The sequence below is a fragment of the Plecotus auritus genome (genome assembly GCF_963455305.1).
Source record: "Plecotus auritus genome assembly, chromosome: 4".
Taxonomy (NCBI): domain Eukaryota; kingdom Metazoa; phylum Chordata; class Mammalia; order Chiroptera; family Vespertilionidae; genus Plecotus; species Plecotus auritus.
In genome coordinates, this window is record NC_137775.1 from 110,314,199 (window position 1) to 110,330,794 (window position 16,596).

Sequence of the window (16,596 nt, forward strand, 5' to 3'; positions counted from 1 at the left end):
TTGGGAATGTTCAAAGTCACTGTTTTGTACCTCTGCCCTGGAAATCACAGTGAATATGCTTTGTGCATTGTATGGTTATATCCTCTGTTTATAAGCTGGAGACAGAAAACTGTTTCTGATCCTCTGAACATTCCAAGATAAAATGACTAGAAAAGCAGCTTGGTTCCGACAGCAAATCCAAGAACAAGCTGTAAATGCCCTGGCCAGCATGGCTCAGTTGTTAGAATGTCGGCCTGGGCACTGGAGGGTTGTAGGTTTGATTCCTGGCCTGGCTGTTATGGCTCAGTGGTTGAGTGTCAACCTATGAACCAGGAGGTCAGGGTTCGATTCCCAGTGCCTGGGTTTGGGGCAGAATGCCCTGTAGGAGGCATGCATGAGGCAACCAATCAATGATTCTCTCTCATCACTGATGTTTCTATCTCTCTTTCCTTCTCCTTAATTCTATGAAATCAATAAAAATATATAATAACAAGAAAAGGACCTGTACCTGGGTTGCAGGTCTGATCGCCACTCCTGTTCGGGCGTGTGCGGGAGGCAACCAATCAATGTGTCTCTGTCATATCAATGTTTCTCTCTCTCTTCTCTCCCCACTCTCTGTCTCTTCCACTACTCTTAAAAACAAAACAAAACAAACGAAAACCAGCCATAAAATTTCAAAAATATATATTTTTGTTGATTTCAGAAAGGAAGGGAGAGGGAGAGAGCGATAGAAACATCAATGATGAGAGAGAATCATTGATCCAATGCCTCCTGTATGTCCCCTACTGGGGATCAAGCCCACAATCCAGGCATGTGCCCTTGACCAGACTCAAACCCGGGACACTTCAGTCCACAGGCCTAACCAAACTCTATCCACTGAGCCAAATCAGCTAGGGCCGTAAATTTCTTACAGTACTTACTTTTCTTTCTGATGGAGGAATTTTAATTGATCTGCCCGTCTGGTTAGCTATCTCTAAGTATGGTGTGGTTTCTGAATCCACCATCTCACCTGCAAGAAGGCCAAAAGGAACTTTATGAATTCAATGTTAAAAAGCAACGATGGTTATATTTAAAACTAGAGGCTCGGTGCACGAAATTCGTGCATGGGGGGGGGGGTGTCCCTCAGCCCAGCCTGCACCCTCTCCAATCTGGGACCCCTCGAGGAATGTCCAACTGCCAGTAGGATCGGGCCTGAACGGGCAGTCGGACATACCTCTCACAATCCAGAACTGCTGGCTCCCAACTGCTCGCCTGCCTGCCTTCCTGATTGCCCCTAACCGCTTCTGCCTGCCAGCCTGATCACCACCTAACCACTGCCCTGCCAGCCTGATTGATGCCTAACTGCCCTCCCCTGCAGGCCTGGTCACCCCTAACTGCCCTCCCCTGCAGGCCTGGTCCCCCCTAACAGCTCTCCCCTGCAGGCCTGGGTCCCCCCCAACTGCCCTTCCCTGCAGGCCTGGTCGCCCCCAACTTTCCTCTTCTGCTGCCCTGGTCACTCCTAACTGCCCTCCCCTGCAGGCTTGATCGCCCACAACTGCCCTCCCTTGCAGGCCTGGTCCCTCCCACCTGCCCTCCCCTGCTGGCCTGATCGCCCACAACTGCCCTCCCTTGCAGGCCTGTTCCCTCCCAACTGCCCTCCCCTGCTGGCCATCTTGTGGCGGCCATCTTGTGTCCACATGGGGGCAGCCATCTTGTATGTTGGAGTGATGGTCAATTTGCATATTACTCTTTTATTAGATAGGATAGAGGCCTGGTGCACGGGTGGGGGCCAGCTGGTTTGCCCTGAAGGGTGTCCCGGATCAGGGTGGGGGTTCCCTTGGGGCGTGGGGCAGCCTGGGCGAGGGTCCTGTGGTGGTCTGCAGGCTGACCACGCCCCCCCGGCGACCCAAGCAGAGGCCCTGGTATCTGGGATTTATTTATCTTCTATAATTGAAACTTTGTAGCCTTGAGCGGAGCCAAGCCTCCTGCTTGCTCCGTGGCCATAGCCATTTTTGTTGGGATTTATTTATCTTCTATAATTGAAACTTTGTAGCCTTGAGTGGAGGTCTGCGCCCGCCAGGGCAGGCAGAAAGCTTGGCTTCCTCCATTGCCAGGGGCAACCCAAGCCTCCTGCTCTCTCTGTGGCCACAGCCATCTTGGTTGGGTTAATTTGTATACTCACTCCTGATTGGCTGGTGGGCGTGGCTTGTGGGTCTAGCAGAGTGATGGTTAATTTGATTATTACTCTTTTATTAGATAGGATGTTAAGACTATTGGAAAGAAAACCAATGAGAGCACTGGCCGGTGTGGCTTAGTTGATTGGGCATCATCCCATGCATTGAATTGATGTTTCTATCTCTCTCTTCCCCTCTGAAATCAATAAAAATACATTTAAAATGAATAAATAAAATAAAAATATTAAAAAGTAAAAGAAAAGCCATGAGAACTGTAATGTCCCCACAATGGTGGGACTGGCTGCTACCTTGAAGTATTCAGTGAGGTGAAAAGCCCAAAGCCCCATGTACCTCTCTCTGCCAGTATCTCTAGTCCTCTCTTTGTCCTCTGAATTCTCTTTTCTTTGAGTTCGGCTTCATTTTGCTCTTCTTCTTCAACCTGGAAGTTCTTCCTTGCGTCCTCTTCAGACTGCTTTAGTTCCAGCACCATGGCTTTCACATTGTGTGTCACTCCCTGTTCTTCAAGTGCTTTCCCTGTGAAAATCAGAAATGCACGCTGTAAAAAGCCCTTCCATGTACTCCGTAACAGGCCACTCTCTCACGCTCAACGGAATTCTTAAACCTGCCTTAGCACTTGCAAACTGCCAGGTCACATGGTGAGGACACGTTTAAGTTTGATTGTGTACCTCTATGACCATTAACCAGTGGATAAATCGGCCAGTGAAAACTGAGCTAATTCATTCTTTCCAATCTTCTTATTTTCATCATTAGATCAGATTGAAGCAATACATATTTGAGACTACCACTGGGAGAGCACTACACTAGGCAACCGAACAGGAAAATGAGAGTAATCAGCGAATTTTCCTACCCGCTGGTTGGAGAAGTAACCCACCCAATCCAGAGCACCAAAGGAGCAGCCACGGTGCAGTAGTGCACCGGGAGAAGTCATTTACTGTCAAGGTTAAGAGCAAAGACTCTGGGTTCTATCACTTTCTAACTTGGAGGCCCTGAGTAAGCTACTTATCTTCTAGAACCCAGTTTTCTCATATATAAGCTGGCTCTATGAAAAAAATTAAAGCCCAGTCAGCATGGCTCAGTGGTTGATCATCAACCTATGATCCAGGAGTTAACAGTTTGATTCCCCATCAAGGCACATGCCTGAGTTGCAGGCTCCATCCCCAGTGTGGGGCGTGTAGGAGGTGGCTGACCAATGATTCTCTCTCATCAATGATGTTTCTATCTTTCTCCCTTCCTCTCTGAAATCAATAAAAAAATATAATCAAATATATAAACCTAACAAAAATTAAGTCAAAGATACAAATAAACCACCACCAAAATGAAAAAGGGTAAACACAAATGCAAACAGATTTTAAAATAAAAACTATGAACTACAAATATAAAAATCTGAACACAGTTCTGGAAAATGCTATTTGGATATATAACATATATATACATACATACATTTATGTATATATATGTGTATATACATATGTTTAAATATATTTTTATTGATTTGAGTGAGGAAGGAAGAGGGAGAGAGAGAAACATCAATGATGAGAGAGAATCATTGATCGGTTGCCTCCTGCATGCCCCCCACTGGGGATCGAGCCTGCAACCTGGGTATGCGCCCTTGACCAGAATCAAACCTGGGACCCTTTAGTCCACAGGCTGACACTATATCCACTGAGCCAAACCAGCTAGGGCTATCTATATATATAAAAGCCCAGCAACTGGAACAGTGGAACAACCGGAACAGCCAGTGGCTATGATATGCGCTGTGGCAGCCAACCAGCATGATCCGGGCCCTGATCGGCCCGGCCCCCGATTGGCCCCCAACACCCCAATCAGGGGCAGGGCCAACTTCCCACCCCCCTGGCTCCATGGGTCCCCATTGGGGCAGGCCAGCTGGACCCCACCCATGCACAAATTCATGCACCGGGCCCCTGGTCTATATATATAAAAGACTAAGCAACTGGACGACCGGACAGTAGCTATGACACGCACTGACCATCAGGGGGCAGATGCTCAACACAGGAGCTGCCCCTGGTGGTCAGCACGCTCCCTCAGTGGGAGCACCACTCAACGGAGACAGGTGCCAGACACCAGGCTCACAGCTGGCAAGCGCAGCTACGGTGGCACGAGCCTCTCCCACGGACACTCCCCCTGAGCGCTTGAGCAATGGTGGCAGCAGGCGCAGCAGGGCCGGGATGAGCGATAGCGGCATGTCGCCCAGCCCAGGCTTTGTCTCCTCCCTGGCCACCTGCTGCTTCCCACACTACTTCATGCTATGTGGGATCGACGCGGACAGTGGGCTAGAGCCTGACGAGCTGGCGGGTAAGGCTGGGCTGTGGCAGTGTGGAGGTCTACTGATTCCCACAGGCCAGGCTGAGCGACCCCATCGGTGCACAAATCCGTGCACAGGGCCTCCAGTAGATATATATTTTAAAGAAACATGACATAAAGATCTACTGATGGCCAAGTCACATTGGTAAGGAACCAAGAGGGGACTTTTTTTTTTTAATTCACTTATAATTTATCCTAGTTCTGTCATGATTTCATCTTTTTTTTTTTTAAATATATTTTATTGATATTTTACAGAGAGAGGAAGGGAGAGGGATAGAGAGCTAGAAACATCGATGAGAGAGAAACATCGATCAGCTGCCTCCTGAACACCTCCCACTGGGGATGTGCCCGCAACCAAGGTACATGCCCTTGACCGGAATCGAACCCGGGACCCTTCAGTCCACAGGCCGACGCTCTATCCACTGAGCCAAACCGGTTTCGGCAATGATTTCATCTTTTATTAAAAATATATTTTATTGATTTTTTACAGAGAGAAAGGGAGAGGGATAGTCAGAAACATGATGGGAGAGAAACATCGATCAGCTGCCTCCTACACACCTCCTACTGGGGATGTGCCCACAACCAAGGTACATGCCTTGACCAGAATCGAACTTGGGACCTTTCAGTCTGCAGGCCAATGCTCTATCCACTGAGCCAAACTGGTTAGGGCCAAGAAGGGACTTGTTTTAATAGGTTTTGAAACTATAATAAAACCACAGTAGGGAGATTAAAAATGGCGGCAGAATAATTGGAAGCTACACTGACATGCTCCCAAGACCAAATTGGAATTACAACTAAAATACAGAAAAACATCCTGAATAACCAACTAAAGACTATCCTGATAACCAAGTATGGAAAGTGGAGACCTCATAGAGACTGGTAGGAAGGGTGGGGGTGCGAAAGGGCTGGCCGGCCTCTCACAGTCAATAGGAGGAATATGTCAGCTGTGGGAGGTTCCTACTGAGAACTCTGGGGTCTAAACCCCAAACTGGGCTCCTCAGCCCAGAGCACCAGAACTGAGAAAGGTGCCCATGTAACATCTGGCTGTGAAAAGCAGCAGGGTTGCTATTTGCGAGGGAGAGATGGCTGGAAATGCAGGCACCCTCTTAAAGGGCCAGTGCACAAAATTTCGTGTGCAGCCACTCACCTAGGGCTCCAGCAGAGGGAAGGCAGAGTGGACTAGAACTGTGTGAACAGAAATCAGATTTAGGTGGCTCTGGAGTTAGAACTTGAAAGGCAAACACCCTGGTTTACTATGCTGAGTCATTCCCTCATGCTGCAGAGGACATCTTTCTGTAGTGCCCATTAAAACGGCGGTCCCCAACCTTTTAGACCTCACGGACCACCAGTGGTCCACAATCCACCAGTTGGTGACCGCTGCATTAAAAGACTAAGAATAACAATCAGCCTGAAGGCAGAAGAAATTGCTCCACCCTGTTGGAAAACCTGTTGCCCCACCCTGTGGTCCATAGCCTAAGGCTAATCAAGACTGAATACAATCAGATTGCAGGCAGAAGCGGGTCTCTGGAGGCTTTGAGTCTTTGCCTGATCTAAGCCAGGGCCCAGGGCTAGGAAAAGCAGACCCTTGTATACACATCCTGGTCCTTTCCAAAGGCACCTAGCCTAGGCAGAGGGAGCCACAAGCTGTGGTTTGCTAATAGCTCCAAACAGGGAATTCAGGGCCTGACACTGTGAAGCACTAGAGATTGGCAGACATCGCAGATCTATCTAATATATAGCTATAAACCCAAACAGGCAGCCTAAATGGGGAGACAAAAACCAAGCCCAAAATGAAAGAAGAAGAGGATTCTCCAGAAGAAGAGATAAATGAAATGGAGATAAGAAATTTATCAGACAGAGAGTTCAGAATGATTGCAAAGATGCTCAACAGCATGAGAAGATATAGAAACTCAAAGGGTTAAAGAGAATAAAACAGGGCAAAGAAAAACTTATTGTGCTTAGCAGATATCTTGCAGAAAGCTTGCAACCTTGAGCACCGCATAGCCCAGATAACTACTAGCCATCTGACGCTGGGAGGAACCAAGGATGGACTGGACCCTTATATCAGCAGAACTGCTTACAGCCAGCAAAAAATTAATAAAAATGTATTTCTCCCTGCTCTCTTAACTGATGCCTTTCTTGGTCTCAGCCCACCTGCACCCAGGTGCCTGAAATAAAAATCTCTTTTGATACATTATGACTTCATGTCATAGGTGTGCGACCCCAACCCACTCTGAACCTTTCAGTAACTATGAAGAATGACATGGCACTAATAAAGAACACAGTGGAAGGAATACACAGCAGATTAGGGGAAGCTGAGGACTGGATCAGTGAATTAGAAGACAGGGTAGAAAAAAATCACTTAATCAGAGAACCAAAAAGAAAAAAAACAATTAAAAAACAGGAGGACAGCTTAAGGGAGCTGTGGGACAACAGGAAATGTAACAATGTTTGCATCATAGGAGTGCCAGAACATGAAGAAAGTGAGCAAGGAATAGAAAACATGTTTGAAGAAATCATGGAAGAAAACTTCTCTAATCTGGTGAAGGAAAAAGTCACACAAGTCCAGGAGGCACAGAGAATCCCAAGCAAGAAGAACTCAAAAATGCCCATGCCCAGACACATCATAATCAAAATGAAAAAAATTAAAGACAAAAGAATCTTAAAGGCAGCAAGAGGAAAGCAATTTGTTACCTACAAAGGAGCTACCATAAGGCTGTCAGCTGATTTTTATCAGAAACTTTACAGGCCAGAAGGGAATGAATGGTATGAAATATTCAAGGTAATGAAAAGCAATGATCTGAAACCAATATTACTATATCCAGCAAGACTATCATTCAAAATAGATGGTGAAATAAAGAGCTTCCCAGTAAAAAAAAAAAAAAAAAGACTAAATGAGTTCACCACCACCAAGCAAGCATTATATTAGTGAATGTGTTTCTTCCCCACTAGCACAGAGTAGACAATGAATATTAGAAAAGCTGCTTGCTGCTTTACTTTTTATTTTAGTAAACTCTAAAATAATTGGTTTTGGATTATATATGCAATAAAACCACTAGACATTTGTGAATAGCGGAAGAGAAAAAAAGATGCAAAGCCATTATTTCTATATTAACTTTATTTTTAAATTCTGCATACTTTGCCAAAACATACCTAGTTGAAGTTGCTTCTTATTTATGACAATTTTGATATAATTTTCTTGAAATCCAAAGGTTTCAGCTATTCTGTAAAATAAACAAGTGAAAACTGTAGATAGTCAAATTTGTTATTTTCCATTAAATAGTTTAACCATGATTAGCTATTTTATACATTTTACTCAGAAACACCCAGTATTTCAATTTACTGACTCACAAACATCACTTCATGATATGCAAGAGACAATGTCCTTTTTAAAACTAGCTATTTAACTACTTGTTTCCTCATGAAGTGGAGACACTGGTACAGGATACCCATTTAAACAGCAGGGCCCTAGCTGCCCGTCAGGAGAAGATCCATTCTCTGTACCTTCTGCAGCCCCCTGGAGGAGCCCATAATAGGGGGCTGTTCCACACAACCCTGAATCCATCCCTAACAGCCCTGATGCAGACCAAAGAAGGAAATGAGAAAAATCAGCTTCAGAAATATGGGCTGGCTAGCCCTGGAGATGCTCACCAGTGAGTGAAACAACTGACCAGGTCTCAAAAGTTAGAATTTCACTAGTAGGTGACAAGCAGGTATTTTTTTCTTTCTACAGATGGGCCAACGGTCTGAAATAGACTAAAACACTTTGCTGAAAGGCTCAGCAAGTTATCAGGGCAATCTATATAAAAGCCTAAGCGACCATTATGGCAGAACAACCAGAACGACCGGTCACTATGATGTGCAGTGACCACCAGGGGGCAGACGCTCAATGCAGGAGCTGCCCCCTGGTGGTCAGTGTGCTCTCACAGGGGGAGTGCTGCTCAGCTAGAAGCCAGGCTCATGGCTGGCAAGCGCAGCAGCGGTGGCGGGAGCCTCTCTCGCCTCAGCGGCAGTGCTAAGGAGCAGCGAGCAGGCAGGTGGTAAGGAGCAAGGGGTCCTGGACTGTGAGAGGGCACAGGCCAGGCTGAGGGACACCCCTGTCGTGCTCCCGCCCCCCCCCCCCCCGTGCATGAATTTCATGCACCCGGCCTCTAGTAATGAATAAAATTAGAAGCTAAGGACCTGGTGACCCCAGCTTTCTCCTATTTATATATTATTCATTCATGAGTCACACGTGTATCAAGTGCTTGTCAGGTGGTGAACCCAAAGTTCCCACCTGATCTCAAGTTTTACCAGGAAATGAAAAAGAGTGGTGGGAGTCAAGCTCTCATTTGTCCTTCACTACCAGTGTGAGCCTGAGTAAGTACTGCAGCCTGAAAGCCTCAACTTTCCCTTCCATAAAGTGCAGAGACTAACACCTGCCCTTTCTCTCTTCCAGGCTGGCCACCAGAATCAAATGACCCAACTTAAAAGGTTTGGGGGCACCAGGCACACGGATACTTACTTAGCTCTCAATTCTCTGCCAGTGATGTGCAATCGAGTTTCTAAGAGGTTCTTCCTATCCTATTTAAAAATCAGACAAATAAAATAACTTTGGATTATAGCTTTATTATTTATTTTTATTTTTAGGGAGAGAGGAAGAGAGATAGATATATATAGAGAGAGAAATATCGATGTAAAAGAGAAACATCAATCAATTTCTAGCTCACAACCTGGGCATGTGCCCTGACCGGGAATGGAACTGGCACAGGATGGAACTGGCATCAACCTTTCAGTGCACAGGATGATGCCCAACCAACTGAGCCACACCAGCCAGGGCTGGATGATAGCTTTTTAAAAAATATATCGTAATTTATTTGATCACCTCACTGAGTTAACTAGGCATTACTACCTACATAAACTTGAGAGAATTACTCACTTTTCTTAGTCGTGGAGGTAAAAATACCTCAATTGTAGCAATTCCTGTTGTCTTATAATTTTCATTTCCTGTGCCACGCTCGATTGCTTTGCAACGTATTTCTTCTATTATCTTCTCTACTTCATTTTCACAACATTCTAGCTTGTCAGAGTACTTCTTAGCAAGGTCCTAAGAAAAATCAGAAAACACAGATCAACGGAGTACCAACACAAAATAAGATGGAGGTCAAAATACAGAATAGCACATGCATGACTCCAAGACAAAAATCTCTGATGAGTGGTGGTCACATTATAGCGAAATCCAGGCTGGCCTGATATCTTTTTTTTTCCCCCCTCACCCATGGAGTGAGGATATTTTTCCATTGATTTTTAGAGAAAGTGGAAGGGGGAGGGGGGGAACGGGGGAGAGAGAGAGGAGAGAGAGAGAAAAACATCTATTGGTTGTCTCCCCTCACACCCTGACCAGGGCTGGGGATTGAACCTGAAACTGAGATACACACCCTTGACCAGGAATCGAATCCTTGACCCGTCAATCCTCTGGCCAACACTCTTAACCACTGAGCAAAACTGGCCAGGCCTGATATCTTGCAAGGTATAGAAACAAATAAAGGATAGGAAAACAGACCCAAGAAAAAAGTGAAAATAACTGAGATCATTCTAGGGAGAAAAGACAAGTGGACTATAACTTATGTGACTGTAATATATAAAAACTATTTTAAGACATGCCTTGGCTAGGTAGCTCAGTTGGTTAGAGCGTTGTCCTAGATATGCCAAGGTTTTGGGTTTAATTCTCGGTAAGGGCACATACAAGAAGCAATCAATAAATCAATTGAATAAGTGGGACAATAAATCAATGTTTCTCTCTCTCCCCCTTCCTCTCTCTCTAAAATCAATCAACAAATAAAATTTTTTAAAAAGAAAGAGTGAACTAATCAACTCCAATGGAGGGGGAAAAAACAAAACAGAGAAAACATTCTAAGTTTTCTAACTTGTGAGAACAAGTCAGGGTAAACATAAATAACTTTTTTAACAGAAAATTCTGAATCACTGATACTGCTTGTAAAATAATAATTTGCTAGACTTATTTGACAGAACTCAAGAAAATGCTCTACTTCCTATTATGGTTTATTTTAAAGGATACAAATGAACATCTAGATAAAGAGGGAAACAGGTGGAGTCTGAAAGGGTCTGAGGTTCAGCACATGGATATGTTTGCCAATCTGGAAGCTCCCCAAAACCTGCCACTTAAGGGTTTTTATGTAGGTTCCATTATGTGGGCATGACTGATTAAATCATTGGCCACAGGTGACTAACTGGCTCTCCAGACCTCGCTGAGTCCCAAGCCTCTAACCAGTTTGGACTTTTGGTGACCAGCCCCATCCTGAAGCTGTTGCCAAGAGCTGCCTAATTAGAACCAAAGATACTCCTATCGCCCAGGGTTTTAGGAGTTCTGTGCCAGGAACCAAATAGCTTTCTTATCATGCCACACCTAACTTCTGAGCCAAGAGATAATAATAAGCAAATTCAGAAAAGTCAGAAGGTGGTTGCAAAAAGTAAAAAGTGAGGCCTGTCAGGGGACAGGACACAGGAAAACGTTTTAAGACCCTGTTACAGCTGTCACCTTCCAAGTGCATAACTGTGTCACAACACAGGACAATCTGACGCCCTCATGACAATCCTTCATCCCTGATAAATGTTACATCATTTATCTCAAGATACTCAGACTGAGAAAGCAGAAAAGTGTGTGCTAGGATATTCCAATAGATTTCTATAAAAAAATTAACATTTTTCTCTGCTCAAAAAAGCAGAAAATTTCAATTTCTAGAAATTTCACTTATACTGAATAAGGCCATTTCTGATGCCATGTAAAACTGAGGCATAACTATTAGAAAAATATGGCAGTTTGGGAAAATGAACAGAGCCATAGCATAAAAAAAGTCAGGGGAGGGGAGCAATTGTTTCCTAGCAGACCATGTTAACAAGGGGGGCTGAGCCCCACCCAAGACACTCACCCTGCACATGTAACACTCACTCACTGGCACCGGTACTGCCACACTAGCAGGTCAAAGGTAGTCTCCAGATTAATAACTTTAGATAATGCTGTGAAGGTATTAAAAAAAGTATATGGCCTGGCTGGTGTGGCTCAGGGTTGAACATCGACCTATGATCCAAGAGGGCACATGCCCAGGTTGCAGGCTCCATCCCCAGTAGAGGCAAGCGGGAGGCAGCCAATCAATGATTCTCTCTCTTCATTGATGTTTCTATCTCTCCCTCTCCCTTCTTCTCTGAAATCAATAAAAATATATTTTAAAATAAAATAATCTCATCCCCCACCTTCCTTTCTCCCTTGATTTCATGTAATCTCCCTTAAATTCCCTTCTTAATTCCAAATGTATATAAGAAACTGCAAACTGTCATTCTGGGAAGCATTTTTCTCAGTCTGTTAAGATCTTGCTTCCAGGTTTGTCCTCTGTTTGGTTCAAATAAAAACTCTAATAAACTTGTACAAATTTCTACAGGTTTGGACATTCTTATGTCGACACCAAGGAGACACTGCTAATTATCTATGTCTTAAAAGAAAAATACCTTCAATGCCAAACCAACTTCTTTGTTTTCATCTGTATATGGAGGTTTCCAAAGTTGAATTCTGTCTTCCCTTAAAAACTGGGTCAATTTTGCTTGGAGATATTTCTTTTGCGCCATCCTTGAAAGCAAAACAGTACAGCAATGATTCCCCCACACATCTCAAGGTGCTTTATAACTACCTACATGCTGATGTGTTTTATAGCATAAGCAGAGCTCCTTCACTCTTCCCACTCTAGTTTAATCTAAATTATTTGTAGATTAGGTTTTAACTAGCTCCAGACTTCTCTAAAATATAAATATTTATATATATTGGGATATACACTGAGTGGCCAGATTATTATGATCTCTGAATGCATAATAATCTGGCCCCTCAATGTATATCCTATATAATAAAAGGCTAATATGCAAATTGTTCCCTCGACCAGGAGTTGGACCAGCAGGCAGGCCGGCCAACCGCCCACGTCCACTCCCCCTGGCCAGGCTGGCCGGACCCCACCCATCAAGAATTCATGCACCGGGCCTGAATACATATACACACACACACATATACATACACACACTGAGTGGCCAGATTATTATGCGTTCAGAGATCATAATAATCTGGCCACTCAGTGTATATTTCTTATATAGTCAATTACACATTACATTAAATATGTATTTCAAAGTTGCCAATATGTAGCAAGGTTTATTATACCTTTTTGTTAACCTATTATTCTCTAGCTAAGTAAAAAGATAAAATAAGAGAAAGATGAATCCCTAAAGTAGTGAACTTTTCTAAGAAACTCAACACCGAGGTAATAAAGTCTCTTGTGTTTTGGCTAGTTTAATATGAAACAAATACCAACTACTCTGGTAGATAAGCATAAAGAAAAACTTTATGTGAACTATCAATAATACATATTCTTTGTATCTGAATTTTTTAAATTCAGTACTTACAACACTGGAAAAGTATTGCATGATACTTTGTGACAATAACACAACAGCAGACCTACATCTTTAACACCAACTGCTTGAACCATCATTTTACAGTTGAGAAAACCCAGGCCCCAGGTTTGTAAAATAACCCAGCTAAGGTCACAAAATTAGCCAGCACTATCACTAGAACTGGGACTTCTGCCTACGACGCCGGACTCTGCATTCTGTCTCAAAGTCTCTTGCTGCTTCTCTGTCCTATGTATGTAACTGCTCTCTCCCAAGAAGCACCTGCAAGCAATGGAGCTGGCTACTCGGACCTCAGTAGCAGAGCAAAGGGTTGGGCGAGGCTGCCAGGGTCAGGGAACAACTGGAAGGGATAGTGCAGACAAATCAGACAAGCAGTAAAAAAAAAGTAGAAAGCTATTAGGTCCTGCCTTGGCTGGGTAGCTCAGTTGGTTAGAGCGTTGTCCCCATATGCCAAGGCTGTGGATTCTATCTCCAGTCAAAAGCAACCAATGAATGCTTAAATAAGTGGAACAACAAATCAATGTTTCTTTTTCCCTTCCTCTCTCTAAAATCAATCAATAAAAAAATTTTTAAACCAAGTTATTAGGGCCCTAGCCTGTTTGGCTCAATGGATAGAGCGTCAGCCCACAGACTGAAGGGTCCCAGGTTCAATTCCGGTCAAGGGAACATATCTCGGTTGCAGGCTCAATCCCCAGCCCCGGTTGCCATGAATGTGGGAGGCAACCAATGGATGTGTCTCTCTCACATTGATGTTTCTCTCCCCCTCTCTTCCACTCTAAAAATCAATGGAGAAATATCCTCAGGTGAGGATTAACAAACAAAACAAAAAAATAAAGTTATTAGGTACTGAGGATGAAGATAAGTTCTACAGAGCAAAAAAAAAAAAAAAAAATAGGAGTTAGCCCTGGTCAGTTTTGCTCAGTGGTTAGAGTGTCGACCCTCAGACCAAAGGGTCTCGGGTTTGATTCCTGCTCAAGGGCACATACTTCAATTGCAGGTTCGATCCCTGGTCTGGTTGGGGTATGTGTGGGAGGTAACCAATTGATGTTTCATTCAATGTTTCTCTCTCTCTCTCTTCCACTCTCTCTAAAAATCAATGGAAAAAATATCCTCGGGTAAGGATAAAAAAGGAAAAATAGGAGTTAATGTAACCTAGATAAGTAACTTTTCTATTCAGGACCTGTATTCCACAGTCCCAAAACCCAATTTGCCTGATTTTTTAAAAGAACAGTTTGATTTTTAGAGAGAGAGGGAGAAGAGAGAAATGTCAATGTGAGAATGAAACATTAATTGGCTGCCCCCTATAATCCCCCCTATACTGGGAATCAAGCCTGCAACCAGACATGTGCCTTGACTAGGAATGGAACCATAAACTTCTCAATGCATAGGATGATGCTCAAAAAAATCAACCCTGGCCAATGTGGCTCAGGTTTTTAGAATGTAATCCTCACCCAAGGATTTGTTTTACTAATTCTAGAGAGGAAGGGAGGGAGGGAGGGAGAGAGAGAAAAAGATACAGAAACATCAATGGTTTCCTCCCCTATTCACCCCGACTGAGGATGAAACCTGAAAGCTAGGTGTATGCCCTGACTGGAATCAAACCTGCCACCTTTTGGTGTACCAGACGACGCTCCAGTTAACTGAGCCACACCAGCCAGGGCTCCAATTCACGTGGTTTTTAAATCAAGTGTGATATCTTCAGTGTATCCCATAAACAAGAATTTTAGAAGAAACTCCAAATCTATTTTATTTTATATCAGTTTGGAGGAGAGAAAGAGGTAATCAGGACAGGGAGGAGGAAGGGGAGGAAGGAACAAACACATTGGGGGTGGGGGGTTGGTGCATCTGTCCAGGTGACCTAACTGCTTCTCACACAGTAAAAGCACAGAGTAGTGCGACGTGTATTCGCTTTACAAACAAATTAACTTACATGACCACTACACAAAAGCTAGGTCCCTACTCATAACATTTCAGAAATTCTGAATAAAATATTTAGAAGGTTGAACGCACAGCTCTCTGCCATTACCTGACCAAAGGACCAAAGGGTCTCATACACCTGGTGGGTGCCCCGCACTCCATCCACGAGCAAATAAACAGCAAGGAGCGTGGGTCTACACCGTCCCACTCAATGTTTAGAGGAAAATGAAACCACTGTTGTGAAACTTAACAAAACTTCAGTTACAGACAACCGAAAAAGCGAGGATACAGATTTCAAATCCAATCCAAAGGAAAAAAGGTTTAAAACATCCGTTTGCCATTGGAACTGGAGAACTGAAAGTACTGTGGGTGCCAAACAGTGTTCCACATTATAGCCCCCAAAAGCAGAAATCCACTTGCTGCTCCAAACTGAAAGTGAAACGTTATCAACCACTCCTTAAATTTTTCACTTTCGATTTTGCAACAGACTGATTTACGCAACCTTTACCCAGAGCTTCTCAAATACATATATATGTAAAATTAAAAGTTCCTGTACTTAAAAATAAGAGTAACGGAAGGAAGTGAGAAATACTGAATCAGATCGTCAAGGCTGGAGAAAATCAACCGTGTTCTCCCATTAAATAGCAAAGAAAATCTGGCTTTGATTGCAAATAAATCGCAATGGCATATGTGAAATACCAGTGCTCGGATTCATGCTTGTTTGGCTAATTAGGTTAGTATTTATGTACACACACTTCTGTCTCCCTCCCAAACAACACTCGGTCTTTTTGAAATACCCCACCATCCTCGCCCAGCCCAGCGCAGCGCAAACCTAGGGCCCCGCGAACGGCGGGAGCGTCCAGACGCCCCAGCCGCAGCCCCGGTCCCGGCCTGGCCTCCACTCAGGACGCCCAGCGCCCGACGCGGGCGGGAAGGCGTTAGGGTCGCGCCGGAGACGAGGGGCACCGGGCGCCGGCGCTGAGACCCCGGTCCAGGGCTGGAGGTTCGGCCGCTGTCTCCTCACCTGCGCCACCGCTGCACCACCAGGACCTGCGGAGTGCCCGGATGCGGCGGCGGCCGCCGTTGGTTTTCATTCCGGGTGAGCCCGGCCACGCCCCTCCGCCGCAATCGCCGCCGCTGCCCGCGAGGCGAGAAAGGAAGGTGGTGGGCGGGGCTAAACGGGGCGGGCCTTAGGCAGGGAGAAGGCGGACTTGCGAGTAGGCTGTGGGGGGCGGAGCCGAAGCAAAAATGGGGCGGAACCTGGCTGTGCTGGGGGCGGAGCCGGAACGTGAACCTGGCCTAGCGCGAGGCAGTGGAGGCCCAGGACCGCGCCCCTGGGAACTGAGGGGGAACCGTGGGCCCGACCCAGTTTGTCCGACTTCAGAGGAAATTGAGTCTGGCTTCATTTTTCCAAAAGCCTTGAAAGAGGCCAGAGTGCCTTGCAGGAAGACCCGGAGGGAGGTCTGGACCTCCTGCAGCTGGGCGCCGCCCCCTCGCCCGTCCTAAGCCTCCGGTGTCCTCCCACCCTCCATCCCCGCCCCAGCACACCGCTAACCTCGTGTGGGTGAAGTTTCTCTGCCCGCCTCAGGCCCCGCTAACCTCGTGTGCACCACGCTCTCTTAGACCAGTTCAATGTCGTAGATCCGCCAACCTCCAGGGCGCCTAGCTGCGGTAAATGCAAATCAACCTGTGGCCTGGGCTGTGTCGGTGCGTCCCGGTGAGGGAATCTGACGTTCGCGGAACAACTAAGGGCAGCTGG

At 45.2% G+C, this 16,596-nt stretch overlaps 1 protein-coding gene across 1 annotated transcript in view; it reads right to left on the reverse strand.

The window, feature by feature from the left end:
* The window catches only part of NUB1 (negative regulator of ubiquitin like proteins 1), a gene marked incomplete at its 5' end in the record, with an annotated part of 29,295 nt that extends 13,364 nt beyond the window's left edge, over positions 1-15,931 (reverse strand). Inside the window, 8 exon segments of the mRNA XM_080666627.1 lie at positions 900-988; positions 2,484-2,666; positions 7,629-7,699; positions 8,980-9,038; positions 9,394-9,561; positions 11,979-12,096; positions 15,862-15,892; positions 15,895-15,931. Of these exon segments, the coding sequence (XP_080522753.1) occupies positions 900-988; positions 2,484-2,666; positions 7,629-7,699; positions 8,980-9,038; positions 9,394-9,561; positions 11,979-12,096; positions 15,862-15,892; positions 15,895-15,931 (756 nt within the window).
* Positions 15,932-16,596: the final 665 nt, after the last annotated feature.